This window comes from Poromitra crassiceps (genome assembly GCF_964638095.1).
Source record: "Poromitra crassiceps genome assembly, chromosome: 12".
NCBI lineage: Eukaryota > Metazoa > Chordata > Actinopteri > Beryciformes > Melamphaidae > Poromitra > Poromitra crassiceps.
In genome coordinates this window covers 7215704-7239976 of record NC_139632.1, presented here as the reverse complement: position 1 = coordinate 7239976, position 24273 = coordinate 7215704, and the positions used below count along the sequence as shown (strand labels likewise).

The following is a 24273-nucleotide window of genomic DNA, read 5'->3' as shown; positions in this document are numbered from 1 at the left end:
GGTCTGGGCTGAGGTGCGGGGGTGAACTCAGACCACAGAGAGAACATAAACAAACCAGACCTTTCACACCAGTCATAATCCAAAATCTAAACTAAGGCTTTGGTCAATTTACACAAGCAAACATTTCATTCAAAACGACAAGACATGAAATGATAAATCCCCGTCTTTTACTTGTTCTCTCAAAAGTGTATTTAGATTAAAGACACTTTCAGAAATGCGGTTAAAAGTGTCTATTCACTGACAGTAAAGTGTAACATGTCTTTATGTCTCTCAGGATGCGACAGGTCCTTCATCAGTGTGATCTTCACAGCACACTAAAATGTTGCATCCAGGATCCTTCCATCAGGACCCCATTTCTCTGAACTCTGGCATTTACATGAGTAAGACGAGGCATGTCAACTCTAAAGTGTTTCTTTGCTCTGGTTCTTAAAAGAGAGATAATGCCCCGCCTCTCAGCATGGGGTCAGTTTGCGGGCCCCCCGGTGACCCCCGCTAGTCAAAGGTGATCACAGGCAAGAGAGAAAAGAGGCACTGATCGATTTTGATAATGAAGAAGATCCCTCTAAAGCTGCTTCGCGCCACATGTTCAAATCTCCACAACACTCGATAAACACTAGGAAGCCCCCCTCCCCTGTCACTGGAACATTGTGTCCGCATTGATCGCGGCTAAACGGCCTCTTTAATACCTGGGGTCTGTGTCCGGGGCCGGGGGAAATGGATCCTGACATGTGACGGGACGCGCTCAATAGGCTTGAACAGTCTGAAGAAAGGATGGGCCTCTCCGTTTAGCATTTCGCTCCCATTTTCTCTCCAAATTACACATCTGCTGAGGAAAAGGGAGAATTACGGACTCTTGCACCTGCCCGTTAAAAGGGACATGTATGGGCCCCGGATGGACCGACGCACGGACCGCATGTCTAACACTGTACTTAGAATAGGCTGTCACACTGTCACAACGTGTTTACTGCGTTTACAGTGGTGAAGACAGGGCAGGACATCTTGGTTTAACTAATAATAATTTTTAATAGAAAAAGATAAACAACCAAAAATGAACAAATACAAAAGGAAACTACTTACAGCATATTTACAGCACTCAAGTATTTTTTTCTCAGTCATGTTTGTCACTTTCAACATAAAACGCCACACGTTTAGCTGATATACAACTACAATTTATAACCAGGCCTAATCTCGCAGCACTAGTATTCCAACAATACTGAACATATTTTTGTCTTTTTGGAGGAGTAATATGTCCTTAACTGCTATTACAAACAATTCCAATACGTTTTCTTTCATGCAGTGCACAGGACACAGAGACAGTGGTGGATATAGTCAATATCTTTGTCTGTACTATAAAATACAGTGAATACATCCCATCAACTATACCAAATAGGAAGTAGCAGAGACATTAAATGTCTGCTGAGGGTCTTTTGATCAAGTATTATAGGATTAATCCGATTTTAGAGCCAACGAAATGATCTTGATATGAACCACATAAAACCTGATGCGAGTGAAAAAACACTGAGGTGCAAAGTAAAAACAAAAACAAAACAAAAGTGCATTTAGGTAGCAATGTTCAATCGCCTCTAAGACGTCAATGCACAAAAATGTACTTAGGAACAAGTAACTTGTGGTTATTCGTTAGAAGTGTATGCGTTATTACACAGATGAGGTACTCGACTTTGGCCCTATATAATAAGGGCGTTTCTATAGTGCAAGTTGGGCTGCGGATACAGTCCGGCATCAATAGCATATTAATCACCATAGTTTAGCAGACAATGCCCTGGCATTTTTAAGTAGTACTTCTATAGAAAGGGTTTTATTCATGAGTCTTTGAAGAGATCTGGGGGCCTTTTAAACACACTGCTCAAGCAGAGGGAAAAGAGATCAACGGAAATACGCTCTAACGTACTGTCGTTTAGAACTGAAATACTAAGAAGCGAATGAAAAACACTGTTAGGTTCGGCCCCTGTTGCTCTGAAGGGAAGGTGCTGCTGACGCTTCTCTCTAAAATAGATAGCACCAATCTGAGTGTGCTGTTTCTAGGCCATCTCTGGTGGAAATGTCCTACTGTGTGTTGAACCGGGTTAGCCCCCTTCTTCCCCCCCGACTACCTCTTTCTCTTTAGGTTTTGTTAGGGTGAAAATGCAGTACTGGGTGGCTGGCCCCGCCCCCATCGCACTTGCTCATGTGTCTCTTCCTGCAACAGTCAGCCAATCGTGAAGGCGTGATGAGGAAAGTAGCACGGAGGGGCCAGAGGTCATCTCTTGACCTTTGCGTCCTCCTTGATCTTCCACATCATCAGCTCCATGCAGGCACTGGCATCCTCGCTTGAGTCGTGGCCCGCCACTGGAGACGCACAAGCAACAGACAAATCAGAATCACCTCAAATGTGTAAAACTTTAAATCTCATCTAAAACTTATATACTAGAAATTTGCACACTCATTTCTAGGGTGGAGATTCTGGAGAGGATGCGCCATGGGCACACTTTTTGGGGGGGCGTGGCCAAACTCATGTCAACTCTCATTATGTTTAGCTTCGCACACTCAAAGTAGTTTCTCTGGCTCGAGCCGATTTCTTGTCATCAGTGTCACTCTGTCTGTGTGAGTGTGAATAGGGGTGGCGGTGGGGGAATCGATAGAGCATAGTATCGCAATATTTTGTGTGGCAATATATCGTATCGCACGAATGCCAAGTATCGTGATATTTTATTATACAAATTGTCAAGTGCATCATGCAACATTTATGACAGGTTTTTACGACAGTGTTGGTCAGTCTGTCTGCTTGACAATCCCATTTTACTGCAATAAAAAATGATTGAAGTGAGATGAATAGACTAGAAACTTTATTTAATTAAATAAAACAATGTTGACAACGCTTTTTTTCCCCTTGGGGACAGTTTTCCGTTGAAAAAAGGTAATAATCACAATATATCGCAATACTCAATATATTGCAATACTATCGTATTGTGAGGAATCTGGTGATTCCCACCCCTAGTGTGAAGGTGTAAAATACATAAATTATCGCTGTAGCACCCCCCCCCCCCCCCCCCTTTTCTCCCCATTTGAACGTGGCCAATTTCCCCCTGCTGCCCCGGTCGCTGCTCCACCCTCTGCCGATCTGGGGAGAGCTAGCACTAGCCTGGGTAAACCCATCCCCCACGTGACCTGCTCTCAGACCTGTTCTCAGTCACTATGTGACTATGTGCTAGTGACTGGGAACTGAGAGAGCAGGTCACGTGGGGGCTGGGTTTACCTAGGCTAAGCTAGCACTAGCACCATGCTTCCTCCGACACGTGCGCAGTTGCCAGCCGCTTCTTTTCACCTGACAGCGAGTTTGGACAGTGTGCGGAAATCTTTTACTCTGAAATTGGTTTCAGTAATCAAAGACAGACTTTAATATTGCAGGAACATGACAGACACGGCATCATCCATGTGTTTAATGCATCAACTGTATGCACTGTGTTCATATACACACATTGTACACACTAGCATGTGTTATATATGTGCAATTCTATCCATTTATTGAGCAACCTGCAACGCAAACGGATGTCCAGAAGAAAAGGAAAAACCGAAAGAAAAATAAGAATACAATTGAATAAAAACAAATCTTAATCTAAACTATCAAAGTATCAACACAACTGCTGTTCATTCGGTCAGATTTTCTCACCGTTGTCCTGAATGATGCGTTTGAGGTGGTCCGCCATAAGGTTCCTCAAGGCACGTTTGTAGGGCAAGCCGATACGATGAGGGAACACGATAGCTGTGTCGACCACAGTGCTGTGGATTAGCTGGAAGCAAGACAGAGACACAAACCTCAACCTTTTGGCTTATCCATCTTTTTCACAGCGGCCATTTTGTGTCTAAAAGGCAGGAAGTAACACAGTTGCAAGCAAAACTTAAGGTTATGTATATAACCCTGGTTTATGAATAATGAGGGAGTTCGACGGGAGCAGACCTCATCTGCGACCTACAGAAGCATCATACTTTAGTGCAGGCAAGAGGTTTAGGCATGGACAAGAGGACAATCACAGCCCCGTTATACTACAAATCCTCTAACACAGAGGTTCCCAAACTTTTCAGACCAAGTAAGTACCACTAGGTAGTATGTACCAAAACAAATTTCCAGAGTACCACTTCCCACTGCGGCTACCAACTCCCCCTCCCCATAAAGAAATCACTGATTTAACCAAGCAATAGCATCAGAAAGGCTAAGTAGTAGCAACTTTTGCGATAATAACCAACTAAACCAAATAACCAACACATAAACAGATACATTTAAACATCTTATTTGCTGTTAGGCTGATGGCAGTCAGCAAGGCTCTTGAGTACCACCAGATGGAGCCTCGCGGACCACAGTTTGGGAATCACTGCTCTAACAAACCCCTCCAGTCAGATACAATCCTGAAGCCCAGGGTTGAGCACTGCAGTAGTACCTTTAGAGCCAGAAGGTCGCTCTCCAGACTGTGTCCTATAAGGATGGATTCAGCGCTGAACATACAGAGCAGCACTGCCTGAACATCTCTCAAAGTGATGGTGGCACTCTCTAGGTCCTCTTCCGTCACCCCCGAAAACCTGTAGATACAAGATATACTGCCTTTTACCATAATATTGCGTGTGAGTGTTTCAAAGATGATTTTTTTGTCTGGCAAACGGTTGCAGTGCTTCTTATGTTATTGTAAGGTTGAGTGCTCTCGGAAAAAAACTGGTAATCGTCTGAAAAGAGGAGATGAAAGGCACCGTTTTGACTTGTAATTACGACGAGCAAAATAAAAGTCTTTTAACCCATTGATACCTGATGCAGCATTTGTGTGTGTGTATCCCTTTAAGACCGCGAACCACGTCACGCGGTCTTAAAGGGATACACACACAAATGAGGGATATACACGCAAATGCTGCATCAGGTATCAATGGGTTAATAGATTTTTGGAGATTGTTTGGATCTCTTGTTTGTATGCATGCGGAGGCATGAAAAGGGCCCATCACGAGCTCAATCATAATTACGGTTGGTGTTCTTCTCATTGAACAACAAGACAGCAAAGCCAGGAGCCGTGCCAGAAAAAGATCATCATTATGATCATATTATGATCCCATCAAAACAGGCGAGCGATTCGATGATGACGCTGAATATTCGTCCGGCCTTATCGTGTCTTCAGAAAACAGAGCTACTGTAACACTGGAAGGTATGAAGGACATCTGCGCATGGGAAGTCTGCAAAGCTGGTAGTCTAGACTAGTCTGTACCTCCGTCCTGATGGTAACAACCGATATTCAGTATTGAGAGGGTGTGTGATGTATCACTGAGGAGGACCACCTGTATCAAGTTGCAGGGAAGACACGCGGAAAGCAGTGCTGCTCACCGTGTGTTGTAGTCGACCACTTGGCTCTCGGGCTTGACAAACGTGTCGTAGATGACTTTCAGCTCGGAGTTGATGACCGTCACTCTGGTCAGCTCCAGGCCCTGCTTTGTGTAACACTGTTTCCGAGGAGGGGAGAGAAGAAAACAAAAAGCAGACAGGACTCAGAGCTTAGGGTAGGTAGCACACAGCTGTGTAGGGACTAGGCAGACCCCTTGCGTTGTAGAAAATTGAAGTTCCATTCGCATTTCCTAATCAATAGGTTATAAGCTATAATTGCATACACATAATTAATGCTATGAGTTATTAGCCATAAAACATCTCACAAATGCATATTTGGACAGGCAGACACATAGGAGATTTCTTCCCTTTGCTCTGGCCTTCAGAAACTCGGCATGACAATGACCATGAGACAGCAACGCTTGCAGATAACAGTCTCCAGTCAGACTGCACGACGGCGCACACTCCAAACTATCCACACATCCCCCCCCCCTCTTTTCCTCCTCTCTCTCTATAAGTAATCCATGTCAACTGTCAGTCATCACTGAATATTTGGACTATGTACATTGATCAGATGGTACATTGAGATTCAGTCACTATAATGCAGTTTATAGGAGAACGTTATGGTTTTAAATATACTTTTATAAGACACTTCCTGGACTCTTGGTTTCATTCGTTTGGTTTATATAAGCGGTTATAATTATCATATAGCGGATGAGGAGTGGTGAAATTCCATTCTATAACACCTTGTTCACAGTTTTGCAATCTGGTGGTCTTTAAATTCTACTAGGACTACCAGGGCTCCTTGAGGGGATCCCCAGCCAAGTGGGAAATAACGTTTAATTTCAGCAAGTCAGCATAACGTGCTCTATATGTACTGTAATGAGAGAATGAGCATTGGCAGTTTTGAGGACAAATGTGCATCTGCTTGGGAGTTTTTGTTCTGAAAATATTTGCTAAACCTCTTGACTCACCATCTCACAGTCCAAAGCATAAACCCCTCCGTTGCCATCTGGTGGTAGACTCTTACTGAAGGTCTTAACGTAGCCATCTGATGCCTCTTTACGCCCGTCCTGCACATGTTGCTGTGGTAATAAAGTGAAAGGGAGAGTCCAGGCATGTTAACAGTGTGTGGGGAAGAGACACGGAAAAACAACTGAATGAAAGCCCTGCTTTAGTTATTAGGAGTGCTTGATTTGAGAAACAGTCAAGTGAGATATAGACATAGACATAGAAACAACGAGGGAATAGACTGACCCCTAGTGGTTCAGAATAGACAGTACAAAAAGACACAGTGGAGCATAACGGTGGATGGTGTTTTAATAAACACAGACTCACCACAAAATGAAAACCTATCCCCAGAAAAATAAACAAGCTTGAAAGGTTTGGTAGTGATTACTAGCCTAATTCTGCACAATATGTACGTTGATTTTCTTCCGAACCCACTCGAGTGTATGGTGTCCATCTCAGCATGCGGAGCCACCATGACACAGCCCGTACATTTGACTTCTTCAAAGACAAAGAAGAATAACATGAATAGTCATGGCGCTGAGGGTTGTTACAGTACCTTGCAGACCTGGCAGCCCGGAGAGCCTACAGCCCCGGAGCAGCAGTTGTAGATCGTCTCCCAGCCTCCAGACCCTGAAAGAGAAGACGACAAAACACAGAGTAGACAGATGAGAGAGAGAGAGGGAGGTCGTTCTCGATCGAGACTTTTTTCAGATCTCGCCCCGACATGGTGGAATGAGGTCCCCCCCGCGGCTAGAACGGCCACATCTTTGCCCATATTCAAAAGAAAACTAAAAACACATCTGTTTACTATCCACTTTCCTACCTCTCCCTCTAGTGCACCTCTTTGACTCCTGAATTGTTTTATACACTGTGAATAATCTGCACTCTTGATCATCTTTTATCTATGCATATTTTTATCATGATCACATATTGTCTGTTTTAATCTATTTTCATTGTTCTGCTATGTTTTATTGTGTGATGTATTTTATCTGTTGTACGTCTCTTGGGATAAAAGCGTCTGCTAAATGACAATAAAGTAAAGTAAAGAGAGACTTTTGTGTACCGTGACACTCCTATAATATTTTACAGTAAAAACTTAAATATATGCAAACGTACCTTTCTGTCTGCGTAAACGTCCCCAGTGATGGTTACATTCTTCCTTGCGTACACAGCTTCCATTGATATTAATCTTGTACTCTGCGCCGCATCGACAGCAGATCTTGCTGAATGCTGGAAAAACATTACAGAGTGCAGCCAAAGATGAGAGAAAAAAAAACACAACAAATATTGACACTTGTGAAAAATTAAATACTTGCTGGACAACTTCTTGCCATCTCTTAATAATAGCTAATATGAGCTATTAGAAATGAATTATTAATGGTGAGAGTGTGGCCGGGCAATGTAGCTGCTCACGGTCTGCGATGATCTTTTTCTCTGGCAGGTTGTGTATGATGGCGCGGCCGGAGGCCTCGGGGTTGGGTCTGGGGTAGCCGTGCTCCTGGAGCTGCTCCTCGCTCATCAGGTACGCTTTCAGCTTCCTGTACAGTGCAGCTCCTACAGACAGAGGGTGAGGGAGAGAGAGATAAATCACTAAGATGAACTTTCCCTCTATAGAAGCACAAGCTAACAACCTTCACAATCATTTTGCAGAGTGAACTGGGCGGTGGGGGTCTATCCAGATAAGTTAAAGTCGAGCTGAACCCAAAAATGACTTTTCTTTTCTTTTAGTTCAAATACCTGGGTATGCAGTGCACCTATTTAATAATGTATGGCAAAAAAAATCTCTTTAGTTTTTCACACTTTTTCACATCAAAAGTTCATTTTTCAAGATTTCATTGATAACAGCAATCTACAGTTTGCTGACGTCACCTAGTACTATCAAATTTCTACCCCATTTCGAACCAATCATATCACGACATGCAGCTGTCAATCAAATCTTCATTTCAGGATAATTTTCTCTTCCAAATGAAGTAGAAAATGGCGCCTAGTGCCTGTCATCTGGCAGAATTCCTATCCCATAAACTAACTACTAACTTGGCCAATTGTATGAAACATGAACAAAAAACAAAAACTATCATCTCTAAGAATGCAAAGAAATGTAACTGGCTCGTTAAAACGTGCATTCCAGGAATATTGTATTTTCAGAAATAGCATGAATGGCGCGCGCATGAGAGCGTGGTTGTCAGCGGTCGCCCCTCGGAGATTCCGTGCGGGCGGGCAGCACCCATGTATCGGATTGTCTGCTCGTTCCACACAGAAGCAGCTGGCTGCCTGGTACTCTGCGGATCCCACTCACGTAGCACAACTACACGCTGAATCCCACTGGGATTTGGGGGTGGAACACGCCAGGATTGGCCAATGCCAAAGCCAGTCCCCAGAACTGTCAAATCAAATCATCGACACCGTATATGGTCCGCCTCTCAATTTGTTTTCAGCCTCCGACGCTCGCGCTAGGGCATTCCGTTCCAGTTCACTTCGACTTTAAGGAAACATTGCCATGTAGAGTCATGTGGGCAATGAGCTAAATGCCTTGCTCAAGGACCATTCTACAGAGCTTGTTGGCTATTGTGGGAATTGCACCTCTGGACTTCCACTTATGGGATGGCCTTTAAAAGCATAATGCCACCCTGCTGCCATTCCCTTCCGGTGTGGCTTACTCATGTCATGCACTGTCAAGTCAACAGCGTATGAGCTATTACAGTCTTGTTTACATGTCAGGTCATGGGTGCGGGAAGCGGGTTGTAAATAGGACCAAGAACACATTTTCCTTGCGGCTAGTCACATGGGCACTTCAATAGTTTCACTCTTACTGCAAAAGCCTTACTCATCATTGAGTCAACAAAAGGAGCTAGAGGTGGAACCTGTCCAATAACCTTCAGCCTTTTTGCAACAGAAACCCTTTGCAATTCAAGTTATTCTCTGGATTATCTTTTGGAATTTCTGATATTTACTCCCCCCCCCCCCCCAGCCCACACACCCTGAAATGTGTCCAAAAGAATGACGACGAACTGAAAAAAATAATTTCCATATCTCCAGGGTTCACATTTTCATGGATAACATTTCAAAACCTTTCCATGACTTTTCCATGAGGTACGTTACATCAACAGTTACAGAAAATAAATTTGCGGTTATGTTACATTATGTGAAGTGTTATCCTCGGACGATTACTGCAACAATTAATTTCATTACACACAACAAAAGTTCCATGATTTTCACAGATTGGACTAATTCTATTACTTTTCCAGGCCTGGAAAATGAGATTTTGAAATTCCGTGACTTTTCCAGGTTTTCCATTACCGTGGGAACCCTGTATCTCATGTCATCACGAGTTGAGGCATTCTGGTGGGGCTAGGAGTTATGCAAGAATAGAAGCAAAGGAAAATCTAAGTCCACCTCTCCTCCCCCTCCTCACCAGTGACGTTCTCCTCCTGGTGTTTGCCCATCCTGTTGACAGTGAAGCTGGTGGTGGCAGCCAGACGACCCCCAAGAACCTCCTCGTGGGACTGGGCCCTCCTGTTCGCACTAGCAGTCAACCCCGTGGCCTCTGTAACCCGCACACACACACACAGAGGTTCACACTGGATACAACCATACAATTCCTGCAAATATGCCTTGCAAACATGTTATGTGTGTGTTATTATCATTATCATTGGGTTTATGTATGTGGGTCGTACATCAAACTAATAGCAACTTTGAGACGTAATACAATAATACTGCACAGCGTCAATCTGGAGGTCAGGTTGAGGTGACATACTGGTGGCAGGCAAGGCAGGGGAAGTGCTCTTGTTGCGGAGCTTCTTCAGAGTGTTGACCGCTACGTTGAGGTAGATGTTCTTGCTGCTGCTGCGCTCATACACCACCCTCTCTTCTTCCAGGCCCTAAAGCACAACAGTCAGTCACACTTCTGTCACTGTCCAAACCTCAACTTATTCGAGCGGAGCACATATTGTTCATCGCTCCTGGATGCAAGATAAGAGTCTGATAAATGCCTGAAATGTTATTCATGCAGCACAAACCTTGTTCAAACAAATTTCAAAATGTGATTGAATTGATATTTTTAGTATCATACACAGTTTATAAACTGTGTACACTACGTTGAGACAGATGACATTTCTTATGAAAGCCAATGTGACACTCTTAAAGGGACAGCTCACCCAAAAATACAAAATACATATTTTTCCTCTCACCTGTTAGTGCTATTTATCCATCTATATCATTTTTGGATAGTAGAGGGATATATGTATTTTGGATTTTAGGGTGAGCTGTTCCTTTAAACCACATAAGACCACTTGGAGGGGGGAGGTGGCTGTAAAGTGGAAGTTGTTCATACCATTTGGAAGGCAACGTCCTCTGATGGGCAGAATTTGACACATTCATCTATGAAGGTGTTGAGGTAGCGCTGGCGCACGTTGGTGGGCACTTTGGCCCCAAACTCAGTAGGGATGATCGGGCGCTTCATCGAAGCGCTCTGACCAGGTGAAAACAACACAGAGACAGAACATTCATATTAGCGCCAGCGAGCTTGTGCAGGGATGTGCAAACAGAACATTCAGGAAATTGTGGAAAAAAAGTAGGACAATTAAAATATTCATTAGTAATGAATGTGAATAATCTGTTCCAGGAAGCCTGGAATTTTGGAGATTTGCAGTGAGTAACTGATGGAACTAGTTCCATAGATCTGCACGTACCTTCATGGTGGGTGTGTGTGCCATCCTCCTCTGCATGGTGGTGGACGTTGTCTTGGACATGATACCAGCTGAGGTTTGGGCCTTCACAGACAGCTGGGCTGTGAGGGTCTTGCTGGGGGATAAGACTTGCCTGCCAGCTGGTCTGGCACCTGCATGACCCAGACAGACACAACACAGACAGACAGACGCAACACAGACAGACAGACAACACAGACAGACAACACAGACAGACACAACACAGACAGACAGACACACACAAACACATTACTTTAGACTTAGATGTCATGTCAGATGTCTATTGCTACCCCACAGAGAAGAGGATGTGAGACGGATAAACCTACTTCAGGGTTGTTATCAGTGAAAAAGCATAATAAAAAATAACAAGTGCTGAAAGCGGTGAAAGCAACATTTTCTTGATGTTGTGTGTCAGGATAGGATAGGATATTTTATGGATCCTTTGCAGGAAATCACTTTGTCACATGATGCAGCTACATTCAACAGAACAGTCAAGACAATCAAACAGGAGACACAACTGACACTGAACAGTTGCTAAAACTAAAAGTAGCAGAAAATGTAGAACGTAGACACTAGGGCGGGGTGGATGCATTCATACCAGGCTTGGAGGATGAAGATGCCACTGGGCCGGGACGGTGCGCTATCCTCTTCCTCTCTCCAGAGAAGCCGGGCGCGGGGCTGAAGCTCGGGGAGAGAGAGGCGCTCTTGACTGCAGCAGCCAGCTGAGCAGCCTGCTGCTGTGCTAGCTGCATGCGCTGGTAGCAGACTTCCTGGGCGCTGGGTCTTTTATATGGCCGCACCACAGTCTTAGGAGTATCAGTCTAACAAACAGGAGCACATTTGATTAAAAAGAGACCTGTGTAGGGAAAATCATGATATTGAAATGACCAGGTATCAAGTATTTGTTGGCTTAGCTACACAAACTAAATGATTGCACTCTCCATAAAAACTTAAAGAGACAGCTCACCCTAAAATCCAAAATACATATTCCCTCTCACCTGTAGTGCTATTTATCCATCGATATCGCTTTGTGTTAGTTGCCTAAGTTTTGGAGATATCGGCCACAGAGTTTCTGCCTTCTCTCCAATACAATGGAACTGGATGGCACTCGGCTTGTGGTGCTCAAAGTGCCAAAGAAATACATTTGAAAAACTCAACAGCAATGTCTCTTTCCAGAGATCATGACCCCGTTACTCAAGATAATCCACAGACCTTGTTATGAGCAGTTTCATGGAGGAACTATTTTCTTTTGACCGAACTACACCCACTAGCTGCTAGCTAGTTCCTACATGAGACTGCAAAAGAAAATAGTTCCTACATGAAACTGCTCACAACAAACTCTGTGTATTATTTTGAGTAACCGGGTCATGATTTCTGGAAAGAGACAATGCTGTTGAGTTTTTCAAATGTATTTGGATAAATAGCACTACAGGTGAGAGTAAAAATATGTATTTTGGATGTTAGGGTGAGCTGTCCCTTTAAAGAGATGCTGTACACTAAATAATGGCCTGCATTTATATAGCGCTTTTATCCAAAGCGCTTTACAATCAGTAGATAGTCTACATTCACCCATTCATACACCGATGGCGGCAGGCTGCCACGCAGGGTGCCTACACACCATCGGGAGCAAGGAGGGTTAAGTGTCTTGCCCAAGGACACAACGACAGCAGCTGGGAGGGAGCGGGGATCGAACCGCCAGCCCTTGCGTCATTGGCCGACCCGCTCTACCTCCTGAGCTAAAGCCGCCCCGGCTTTAGATACACGGCTTTAAATACACTGTACACTGTATTTTTTGAGCTGTAAACTAAATTATATGACTGCACTGTGATGAAACACATGAATGCTGGTGTTAACATTGACACCAAATCTATAAAATTTTTCATTTCATGAGTTGAAAATGGCTCAACATGTTATCTGCTGTTTAAATAAGATAATGTAAATAGCTTATAACACATTTGCACATCAGATCACATTTCTGTGTGTTTGAAAAGAAAGAGGTTTGCAGGAGTCGTCTGAAAGTCCACGGGTGTCAAAATTCATTAAGTTGAATTTTAGAGTGGTAGAACTTTTACTTTGTTTTAACAAGTAAATCTGCTCAATAAACAACAGACATGACTTGTAGAAAAGGATCTTTTTGAGTGTTATGTGATTAAGTTTGATAGTGAACAGGTACAATGTCTTACCCCTAACTGTAACTGACACACCTGAAGTCACCGCTTGACAGAGCGCTGTGGGCAGAATAATAGAATCAAGTCAAGATGATCAACTCACACTGGCATGGGCAGCAAAATGGGAGACCCTCTTCTTCTGCCCAGGAACGAGAGTGGCATCCGTGCTTTCCTCCTCTTCTGAATCCCTAGACAGCTGAGAGGGCAGAACACAGCCAGGTTCATCTAAATCCCACCAACTGACACGCAAAACATTCAACCCTCAATTGACAACTGCCGTGAATGCTGAAAGCGATAGAAACCAGGAGGGGAAATGTTTATACCTGTTTAGCCTGCCTTCCCTTATCTTCCCTCTTCACGTCCTTGGATTCATTAAAGATCCGGAAACACTCTTCCATGGGATCGGAGTCAAAGTCCACGTCCACGTCCGCCTGGAGACTGGCCAACTCCATGAGCTCATCCCAGCTGGCGCTGTCGTCCACCGCCACGCCGCCGCCGTCCCCCTCATCTTCTGAGGAAGACGGAGTGAGCTCTGAAGCTTTCCTCTTCTTCAGATAGCCCCTCTTTAAAGCATTGGCCGATTTCCTCACCAGCACTTCCTCCACTTCGTCGTCGTCGGTGTCGTCGAGCGCCAGCACATCAGCCTCCTCGGGGCTCTCGTCCCCGAACAGATCGGCATGGCTCAGACTCACGCTTCGCCCTTTGTCCTTAGCTCTTGTTTTGCCGTCTGACGAGCTGCTGCTTTTCTTGGCCTTCTCCTTGCTGCTCACAGCGCCCCCTTTGCTATTACTGCTGCTACTGCTGTTAGAAGTGCCTTTGCTACTGCTGCTGGAACTACTGCTCTTAGTGCTTTTCCTCACATCCGCTTCTCTTTTACCGCTATCGAGTTTACCATTTTTGTGTTGGTCTTTCTGCTTGCTGTGCTCCTTTTCCCTGTCTGATGTTTTGGCTTTCCTGCTTTCCCCTCCGCCGTTTTCGGCGTCCTTCTGTCGTTTGCACGAGTCACTTTTTACTTTTTCTACTGTTTTCTCACCTTTTACTTTTTCCACTGTTTTCTCACTTTTTACTTTTCCCACTGTTTTGATCTTAGCATCACTTCTCTTCTCTTCTCTGCCTTCCTTCGGTACTTTATCGACCGACTTGTCCGTAAGCTTGCTCCTCCCATCATCCTTCTTCCCCTGACCCTTGCCCTGACCCTTGCCGTCTTTCTTTACAGAGTCATGGTTTGATCTCTTCATTGAGCCTTTGTCCTTGCTGCTGCCGTTACCTTTAGTAGTAGATATTCGATTTACTTCCTTCTCAACTTTATGCACCTTCTCAGATTTGCCGCCCTTCCCATGACTAGATCGACTGGTTGCCTGCTCATTCTCTGGGTTGTCCTTTCGTCTAATAACTTTCGGGATATCTGAATCCCCCGTCACCGCTCTCGGCTCTATAGACTCCTCTTTATTCCTCTGTTTCAGTGCATTCGGTGTTCCCTCGGTCCTCTCTTTTCTCTCCGTCCCCACAGCATCCTCGAGTGACCCACTGCTGCCTTTCCTCTGCTGGAGGCGGCTAAGCGATGTGGGTCGGTACTCTGTGCCAGAACTCTCCTCGTCAGAGTCCGAAATAGCAATAGTGTACTTTTTTGTGTCGACACCCTGCAGCCGCGGCTTTTTCACTGTCGGCACGTACTCCTCTTCCGATCTCCCCGGGAGTTTATGAGTTTTGATCCCCTCGGGCACGTACTCTTCTGATCTCCCCTGGAGTTTATGAGTTTTGATCCCCTCGGGCACGTACTCCTCTGATCTCCCCGTGAGTTTATGAGTTTTGATCCCCTCGGGCACGTACTCCTCTGATCTCCCCGTGAGTTTATGAGTTTTGCTCCCCTCCGGCACATACTCTTCTGATCTCCCAGGGAGTTTATGAGTTTTGCTCCCCTCCGGCACATACTCTTCTGATCTCCCAGGGAGTTTATGAGTTTTGATCCCCTCGGGCACGTACTCCTCTTCAGATCTCCCCTGGAGTTTATGAGTTTTGATCCCCTCCGGCACATACTCTTCTGATCTCCCCTGGAGTTTATGAGTTTTGATCCCCTCGGGCACATACTCTTCTTTAGATCTCCCAGGGAGTTTAAGAGTTTTGCTCCCCTCAGGCACATACTCTTCTGATCTCCCAGGGAGTTTATGAGTTTTGCTCCCCTCGGGCACATACTCTTCTGATCTCCCAGGGAGTTTAAGAGTTTTGCTCCCCTCAGGCACATACTCTTCTGATCTCCCAGGGAGTTTATGAGTTTTGCTCCCCTCGGGCACGTACTCTTCTGATTTTCCCTGGAGTTTATGAGTTTTGATCCCCTCGGGCACATACTCTTCTGATCTCCCCTGGGGTTTATGAGATTTGATCCCCTCGGGCACGTACTCTTCTGATTTTCCCTGGAGTTTATGAGTTTTGATCCCCTGGGGCACATACTCTTCTGATCTCCCCGGGAGTTTACGAGTCTTAATCCCCTCCGGCACATACTCCTCTTGCGATCTCCTTGGCAGTTTATGAGTCTTGATCCCCTCCAGTTTAACAGCTTGTGTACTGTCATCCCTCTTGCTCTTCCCTGTGATTGTCGCTGAATAATTGGAGAGCGGGTCGTACTCCATATCTGTGGATGGCTTTGAATTGTCCAGAATGTATTTCCCCTTAGAGGAGGATGGGTTATTAGAGTACTTGGAGCAGGGGGGAGAAGAGGGGCGCTGGGGTGTGCGTGTCCGAGATACAGGCTTTTTAACAGACGTGGGGACATATTCCATAGAGTTAACACGGTTCCCCTGGTTGTCTGAATCCAGCGTGTACTTGCTGTTGGAAGGGGTGGGATTATATCCCCCTGATGTCATTTGATAACTCCCAGGGTCATAGGCCATGTGGGAAGCCACGGCTGCTGGACTGGGCCTTTTAAAAACATCCACTGTAGACAAACTTGCGTTGGAGGAGCTGGGCTCATACTCGTCGTCCCCCATCCGAGAGAGCTTCCTCTTCTCCCGCTCCACCTGACAGCGGACCTCCTCGATGGCCTTGTTGACCAGCTCCAGAGCCCCGCTGATGTCACCTGAGCCAGATGGATCTCCATTCTGCTGCTCCTGCGGCCGAACTACCTCTGGGTTGAATGGATCATACCCTTGTTCTGCAGAGAGACGAGGAAAAACAACCCAAGAAACTTTATAAAGCAACAAATTCAGAAGGTTCTAAAAACAAAGCGTTTATAAGGACTCTCTTGCGAACTTGCGAGTTAAGTTGGGCTAACGTTAAACCATGTGAAGTGGACAGCTATTACAGATATTAAGTTACAGCAAAGTTTGTCAACTATAGCAAAGAAAGCTTGCAAATCGAATCATTTGACACTCGTACAGTGCAGCTAACGGGGAACAAGTACTTTCGAAAAAGCAAACGAAACCAGAACCACGGTAACGTTACAACATAGCTACACGTTAGCCTCCCCGTCTTACTGGCTACTTTAGCGTCACCGAGACCAAAGTATTCAACTCGACGTTATTGATATAGAAAAAAGTTAATGCACCCTTTGGCTTGGAGGGAAGTTCTCTGTGCTTTTTAACATCGACTGCTGCTCCATAGGACGCCCGTCTCTGTTGGCTGTGCCTGAAATGACAGTGTGGTCTGTTGCACCCATTTTTGTCGTCTTTCCCGTCGCAGTATTCTTTGTAAAACGGACAGTCTATCCCTCGGAAGAAACCGGTGGATCTCAACATGATCTCCAAACAGCTGTCTCATACCCACAGGCACAAACTGGACCCAATTTCACGTCGTTTCGGCTGGAAACGACACACCGCAAAACCTTGTACGAGCGACGGAACAATAACAACGTCCCTACGGCGCCATGTTGGATGGTCGAGAAAAAAAAAACTCTCGCGTGAAGTCCCACGTGTCGCGTTCGTCTACGTCATTGATAATACTGGACACGTGACCTCGTTACGTCCAAGGAAGAAACTGCAAGAAAGAAACGAGGAAGCAACGAACAGGCTCGTAGCTAGAAAAGAATGCTCGACGTGGCGCTTTGCTTTGTTCTACCAAGAAAAATAATATATACAGAATCAGAAATACACGATGAGTTCATGAACTGCCTCATTAGGTAACAACACAATCAATCACGTAGTAGTTTTGTTATATTTTATGAATCAGAACTCGATAACACGACGGGACTCTACGGTGCTGCTGTGCAGTTCTCGCCCCTCAAAACTTTATTCAGTGAGTTCCGGGCAAGTTTGATTTCTCAATACTTCGACACAGCTGGTAATAAAACAATCAGTGTATTATACACAGGCGTGTGTGCGCTTGTTAGGGAACAACGGGGGGGTTTGACTTTGAACAGCAAAAGCTTTCAGTTCATTGCAGGATTCGTTCCTGGGTGGCAGATGACTCAGACACCAGTGTTTCCACATTTTTATTTCTCAGGAATCTGGAGGCGTGTTGGCTCGGCTGAGCAGTCATCATCACTTCCTCTGCCAAACCGGTCTGCAGATAACAACCTGCAATTGTGTGAAAATGAATCAAACTTGACACGCAGTCATCCCAACAAACTTTAAAACTAGTCAGTGGACAGTGGTCAATAGTTGATTTCACTCAGCTTTTAGCCATGCTGTCGTTTAATAGGCTCTGTGCACAAGTGATTAGACAAACTTCCGGTTGCAGTCAAATCGGCTCAACAGCTTCCGCTTTAGCCCGGTCACTGTGTGTATGTAACTTATCTCTGACTATCTGGTTTTTATACACTATTTCTGGAACTCATTACTGAATTTTTATGACGGACTTGGCTGAATTGATATTTGATTAGGCCGCCGCCTGGACACGGACTTGAATTTTTACGGATTGCGGACTTGTATGAAGCTTAATATGCTATTACGTTAGCTAAAGCTAACGTTAACGTTAGTTTAAAGCTAACAGTGTTGGAACCATAGGTTTAGAACGAACATCTTCTCTACCACCGAATTGCTTAAAAAATGCCAATTTTTACGAGATGTCTCCAAGATCTGCCTAAAATAAACGTAAACGATGTCCATCGTATCGTTAATGCCTGTTCCCCCGCTCCCATAAGCAAGCGAGAGAAGGGATTCAAGTTATACATATCGAGTTATCTCCACAACTACGAGGGTAAGTAGTGTTTAGATTCAAGCTGCCTTGCTGATGCTTTGCTTTTGTTACGTTTGTTAACTTCATCCTAATACCTCATACCAACATGTCATACCTACTCAGAATTTTAACCCCTCAAATGCCAGTGTACAGTAAAAAGTACAGTAGAAAACACAAAAAGTGAATTATTTTCCTTCCCATAAAGGCAAACTGGATTTCTCTTGGGGGGATTATCATAGCCTGGGATATGTTCAAGATTGGCAGGATCCATTTTAGAATGATGTCACAACAGCGATGTCATAACATGATTTTGGTCAATAATGATGGGTTTTAATATTTTTTTCAGATTACGTTTGTTTACGATGTTAGCTTGTTTTTATTAATGTTAACACACATTGTTAGTTGTTGTACTAACTACTAACCTCCCCCCTCTCTCAGTTTCAAACAAAGATCAGAGCACAGGTGAAATGATTATCAGGGCATTGTGCCACAGATCCATGAGGAAATCTGAGAAGCCACACAGTTTGAGTGTATGGTGAAGCTATATGCGATATGCATGTTACTTTAATAACCCAGTGTTCCTGTTGTTTCTGGGGATTCAGCTAGTGTTGTAATACAACGTAACTAGTAATGGAACGCTCAAAAGAGTGGCTAGAGTAGGCAGATACATTGACCTAGCTGATCCCCAGAACCTGGGTTAATCTGTTCGTTTTGTTCATCAGATAATTTTGCATGTGTTTTTGTACCACTTGGTCGTGGTATATAAGCTATGTTTTAGCCAGGGGTGTAGTGGTAAATACAGACAGAGGTGAGTAAACTATCAATAGTGAGTAGTTTATCCACCTTGTTTCCCCTCTGCAATTGATACAGGTGATCTGCAAATAGGTGAGTAAACTATCTGCCTCATTTCAAAGAGGAGGGTAAACTGTGTTTACTTGTGTTTAGCCTCCACTACGCCCCTGGTTTTACTCAGCCATTCATTTAGGTGCAATCTGGTGTTAAAAGTACAAGGCTATCATGAGTCAAATAAACAATCTAGTGCATTTGACTTATACAACATGCTCTTAACATATCGAAGTACATAACATTTGGTCTGTGATAATAGATGAATAATATTAGAAATATATATTATTTAAAAACCAAGATTGCATCCTAAAGGAATGGTCAAACAATGAAACAAGCTAAGAGAAATAAGTATTTACTATGACATGTGACTTTTTGCAGGTGGTATTGAAAGATTCCAGTCCTGTGGAGCTGATGCATCACAGTTGCACATGTGTGGCGGGAACAGCTTTCTGCAACCACTGTGTTGCTTTGCTGTTCCAGTCGGCACATTACTCCCAGCTTAAGGTGCCAGTGGTCCCCCCTGTGCTCAGCTGTACCGAGGGAGAACAACAATGGCACAAGCCCAGAACTTTGGCAAGTCAAGAAAAATGCATATTAACCTGTTGCACTATAATTATACACCTGTTGGTGATATTTTCTAATCTATATCCTCCCTACCTTAATAGGGTATAAAGCCAGGCCCTGTGGATAAAATGACTGTGCTGTCTGCTAAGCCAAAGTGCAGAGCAACAACAGAGGGTGTGAGGTAAAATATCTATCTCTCTTTTTTCCCCAGAAGTGATGTCACTCAACTAGAAATGATGTCATCAGTGATGATAGATTTACTGTATTGCAATATGCTACATGAATGTTTGAATGGAAATATGCATACGCCACTTATATAACCTTTATGTTCCACACAGGAGCACACTCTACAAAGGCCTCAGTGGGGACTTGCCTGATCTTTCCGTCTTTCGGGTGACAGAGGTGTATAAGGATTTCTCCGCAGCTGAGGCGCCGATGATTTGCAGCATGGGCATCAGCTGTGAAGTTCCTCTAGTTGACTCTGCCCTTGGCAAGGTTCAAGTCGGTAGTCCTTTGTCCTACCAACAACAAGCGACGGCAAAGAGAGACCTGTCCTTCCATGCTGCCCCACCACCTCCATCTCTGCCTCTTCAGAATTACCGACTGCAGCCATCCAGTTCCATGTTTGTATGTACTGAAGCACAACAGCTACACCTTAAGTGTCTTGAGGTCACCTGGGTTATGGCACAGAAATTTGAGTGTGCTACCAGAGCACAAAGTTCATGTGCTGACTGGCATCGCCTAAGGAGGCCTAGACTGACTGCCTCACGTTTCAGGGAGATCTGTCAAGTTAGAGAGAACTCTGAGGAAGGTCTGGCTAACCGGATACTGCAAGGGACCCGTCAGACGGCAGCTATGAAGAGGGGGCTCGAAATGGAAGCAGATGCTATCTGGGAGTATTGCCAGCTAAAGAGAGTCAACCACTACCCCTGTGGATTTGTAATCCACCCCGATGCTCCTTGGCTGGGGGCATCTCCAGATGGGTTGATCTTTGACCCTTCAGAGCCATGTCAGTTTGGTCTGATTGAGATGAAGTGCCCAAACGTTAAGAGCTATGTTGACTGCCCGTATCTCAAAATGAATTTGGGGAAATTGGAGCTAAAACAAACGCATGCTTACTACTCACAAGTGCAGGGGCAGATGCTAATAACTGGAATGGATTGGTGTGATTTTGTGGTTTCAGCTGAAGAAGACATACTAATTCAACGAATATACAGGGACAGTGATATGTTGGAGGTGATCAGAGAGAAAGTAGACAGGTTTTATTTCCATGTCTACATGCAGAAATGCCTGTAAGGTTTCAAGATTGAGACATCAAATATTGTACACTATGCAAATCAAATGTGTTGAGCATCAATCATCTTACTTTCACTATTAATGGGAAATGCTTTCATGATTAATAACACTGCCTTCCCACCATGTTAACACAATAAAAGTGTAAATTGGCTGAGTGACTCCTGCTGTTTTTATTTTAATACAGTTAACCAAAGTTCACAATTTTAACAATTATAGCTGTATGGGGCAGTTCACAAAAAATAAAATCCCCCTTAACCAGAATGCTATCCATCCCGATTATTTTGGTGTAATTTGCTTCGTTTTTCTGATAAAAATTGACAAGTTTTTTTTAAATTGTTTGAGTGAAATCAGATAGGCAAATCACACCAAAATTATCTGGATGAATAGACAACACTCCTGGTATCCAGGTAAGGGCAAAAAAGTTTCAGAATGTTGTGGGAATTGACCCTTTTTGACAACTGTACAACTTAACAATGACCACTGTAACTTAATATGATTGTGATTTTATTATCTTGCACCTTTAAATTGTCAAACACTCAAAATACATTTTTATCAGACAATTTATTTACCAATTAAAACTAAAAGGAATTTAGCTGCTGTCGGGTGGAAAAGTGTACATTGAACACTGAATAGTTCATATCAAGTTCCTCAGAAGAGGTAGTTATGGCTACAATTTTCAATTTTCACATCTCCATTTCTTGACCAGGGGTCCATTTTGGTAATTTGAGAGGAGACATGCGACTGTGAATATTTGATTTATGCTCCCTGATATAGAGAGAGGGATAGTGGTCTCAAAGAGTTTGTTCTCTTTTACTCTTCTGATCAACCTCTCCACGTGGACTCTCAAACGGGCAATGGACTGCGTCTTCAGAACATCCACCTCTGGCATTTGGGTCCTCTTGGAGAGGAAGGCAGGACGATGAACACTCCCAGGCACAAGGTCATCCACCAAGAATCCCTTGTCAACCATGACGGCCATGTCAGGTGTTAAGAGTGATGTAATACCTGACTGACGAAACACCTCCTTGTCACTCATGGAACCCTCAAAGAGTGGTGACACAAAAGTCAGGGCTCCATGAGGGGACATGCCCACCATGGCCTTGAAGGTGCAGTGGGACTTGTAGGTGGAGAAGACTTCACTCTGAAGGAGGAGGGATGAAGGTGTTTGACACCATAGCTCTGTGCAATCAAGAACTATGTGTGTGTTGCTGTAGCTGCCGTCAAAATCACGTGGCCTTGTGGCCTTCACAGCTGCAGGTGACATCCAGATACAGATGGAGCCCAGTAAGCTGTAGAGGAAGTTGGCCCAGGTTACAATGATTCGGCTGACTGTCGCTCGGTGGATGTTAAATCTATGGCCAAGCTCCCTCTGGGTACATCCGGTGGACAGGTATGTCAGGAAAAGGAAGAGCTCATCTATCGGCAACAGTTTCTGGAGGGAAAAAAGTTTAATGAGCTGTTAGTTGTTTAAAAGTATCCTCTTCATGCCCCATACTTTGTGTGTGTGTGTGTGTGTGTGTGTGTGTGTGTGTGTACTTACAGTTGGTCTGGTTAAAGGGCTTTCAGTTGTCGTGCTAGTGACATCGGCTTTCCTTGCTCTGGTGACCCTAACTATTTTGGCTGTTGCTGCCTCGATCAGGTTCCAAAATGCCATCAGATGATTGTATGTTGGGAATCTTCAAAAGAACAAAACATAATAACAAAAGCAAGTCAAGCATCAATACATATTAATTAGCCAGAGAGAGAAAAAGCAATACACTAAAACAGACAAAATATTAACATTTACAATATTTAACACAAAGACAAGAAATACACAATTATATACAGTATGCATGGGCCTGAGAGGGCAGTCATTGATGTAATCATTTAGACTAGATGTATTAACTTTGTTTTTGTTATGTTCATTGTATTATTCATTCTGTTATTCGTCGGAAAGTATATTGAGACACACCTTGGTGTGATTTTGGACTTAAAATAAAACTGCTTCATTTTGATCTTACAACTATACCATTATTTATTTATTAGCTTGATGGGTTTATTTTAGACTAATGCTAGATGTCTTACCTGGTGTAAAATCGGATGTCTTCTGGGGAGGAAGCAAATCGCTGGAGTCCAAAAGTGTTTTGTAGATGATATGTTTGGAGCTCCTGTCTGAGCGCCTCGATTTCCCTCATCATCCCTTCATACTGCTCCCGGTCGACACATATGGTACGGTTGGCACCATAGTCGTGGTCCAGAACCATCGGTACTGTTTGTTGAATGTCCTCCTCAGGATCCGGCACAGGCTCCGGACATGGTCCCGGACTTGACGGTCGAGGTCGGCGTTCCCAAACACCAGCTCGTGTCTTGTTGGTGTAGTTGTTCCACTCAAACAATAATGGGACGGAGCTTGCTTCTAATATCCGTCTACCCTTAGCAGTAGTGGTGATTTGATTATCCTCGAAATGTCGGCTGCATACCTTTGTGTGTTTGGTCACTGAAAATCCCATCCTCCTGATTTTCTGTATCCACCGTGCACGAAGGTTTGTGTTTTTTGGGAAGCAGTGGAAGCTCATCATACGGTTATAGCGACTTGAAGCTGAGCAAAGTGGCACACAGCAGTGATCATTAGAGCCACCCATACCTCTTTGTAACTTGTGCACATCTCGTACATTATATTTCTTTTTCCTCACAGCACTCATCTTGTCTTGTTATTGTCATTCGGGGTTCTCAGTGTTTTGCTAGCTTCTAGCTAAGGGTTCGTTAGCTAACGTTAGGTTAGTTTAGCCAGCTTAAACGTCATACAAGTCCGCAATCATTAAATTCGTGTCCGTGTCCAGGCAGCGGTCAAATCAAATATCCATTCAGCCAAGTCCGTAATCCAAATTCAGTAATCAGTTCCAGAAATAGTGTCGAAAAACCAGATAGTTAGAGATAAGTTTGATAAACACAGCGACTAGCACAGCGACCAGGCCGGTAAGGAGAGGAAGCCGATAAAGCGGAAACTGGCTCGCCGATTGGCAAGAAAACCGGAAGTTCGTCTAATCACTTGTGCAACTAGCCTATTGTAGTCTTTAACCAGGAACAAATTATTATTTTCACTGGGTCCGTTTTGTGTCGAAGAGGCAGAATACACAGGTGCAAACAAAACACCAATGAGGGTTTCCAAATTCCAATCAATGGCCCCCGTGAGAAGGGTCTATTACACCGCGATTGTAGTTTGAAAACCAATTAAGACAGTTGA

General features: G+C 44.2%; 3 protein-coding genes across 3 annotated transcripts; 1 reads left to right on the top strand and 2 right to left on the bottom strand.

Annotated features, from left to right (window-relative positions):
- Positions 1–1096: 1096 nt before the first annotated feature.
- On the bottom strand, positions 1097–17014 carry rexo1 (REX1, RNA exonuclease 1 homolog). Its single transcript, XM_083648331.1, has 16 exons — positions 16777–17014; positions 13559–16383; positions 13339–13431; positions 11666–11888; positions 11053–11201; positions 10695–10832; positions 10119–10242; positions 9777–9908; positions 7778–7918; positions 7481–7594; positions 6921–6994; positions 6328–6438; positions 5357–5472; positions 4434–4572; positions 3668–3788; positions 1097–2346 (listed from the first exon to the last, which is right to left on the bottom strand). The coding sequence occupies exons 1-16, from the start codon at positions 16964–16966 to the stop codon at positions 2258–2260; spliced, it is 4779 nt and encodes a 1592-aa protein (XP_083504457.1). The 5' UTR covers positions 16967–17014; the 3' UTR covers positions 1097–2257.
- Positions 17015–17378: 364 nt separating this feature from the next.
- LOC310785964 (uncharacterized protein) lies at positions 17379–21201 on the top strand. Its single transcript, XM_083647145.1, has 4 exons — positions 17379–18365; positions 19569–19763; positions 19856–19935; positions 20093–21201. Exons 2-4 carry the CDS (start codon positions 19602–19604, stop codon positions 21048–21050), a joined length of 1200 nt encoding a protein of 399 aa, XP_083503271.1. The 5' UTR covers positions 17379–18365; positions 19569–19601; the 3' UTR covers positions 21051–21201.
- A 290-nt stretch (positions 21202–21491) lies between these two features.
- Positions 21492–23974, bottom strand: LOC310787075 (uncharacterized protein). Its single transcript, XM_083648414.1, has 3 exons — positions 23115–23974; positions 22591–22726; positions 21492–22482 (listed from the first exon to the last, which is right to left on the bottom strand). Exons 1-3 carry the CDS (start codon positions 23729–23731, stop codon positions 21727–21729), a joined length of 1509 nt encoding a protein of 502 aa, XP_083504540.1. The 5' UTR covers positions 23732–23974; the 3' UTR covers positions 21492–21726.
- Between the last annotated feature and the right edge of the window lie 299 nt (positions 23975–24273).

What these genes read in the sequence shown, in the direction of transcription:
- rexo1 (XM_083648331.1), bottom strand. Translation starts at nt 16,966, where the DNA reads ATGTTGAGATCCACCGGTTTCTTCCGAGGGATAGACTGTCCGTTTTAC. An exon ending in ATTTTGCTGCCCATGCCAGT is followed by an intron (nt 11,889 to 13,338) that starts GTGAGTTGATCA and finishes CCTGTTTGTTAG; the next exon opens with ACTGATACTCCTAAGACTGT. An exon ending in AGGACGTTGCCTTCCAAATG is followed by an intron (nt 10,243 to 10,694) that starts GTATGAACAACT and finishes GTTGTGCTTTAG; the next exon opens with GGCCTGGAAGAAGAGAGGGT.
- LOC310785964 (XM_083647145.1), top strand. Translation starts at nt 19,602, where the DNA reads ATGCATCACAGTTGCACATGTGTGGCGGGAACAGCTTTCTGCAACCAC. An exon ending in GGCACAAGCCCAGAACTTTG is followed by an intron (nt 19,764 to 19,855) that starts GCAAGTCAAGAA and finishes CTACCTTAATAG; the next exon opens with GGTATAAAGCCAGGCCCTGT. An exon ending in GCAACAACAGAGGGTGTGAG is followed by an intron (nt 19,936 to 20,092) that starts GTAAAATATCTA and finishes TGTTCCACACAG; the next exon opens with GAGCACACTCTACAAAGGCC.
- LOC310787075 (XM_083648414.1), bottom strand. Translation starts at nt 23,731, where the DNA reads ATGAGTGCTGTGAGGAAAAAGAAATATAATGTACGAGATGTGCACAAG. An exon ending in GACATCCGATTTTACACCAG is followed by an intron (nt 22,727 to 23,114) that starts GTAAGACATCTA and finishes GTTCTTTTGAAG; the next exon opens with ATTCCCAACATACAATCATC. An exon ending in GCCCTTTAACCAGACCAACT is followed by an intron (nt 22,483 to 22,590) that starts GTAAGTACACAC and finishes TTTTCCCTCCAG; the next exon opens with AAACTGTTGCCGATAGATGA.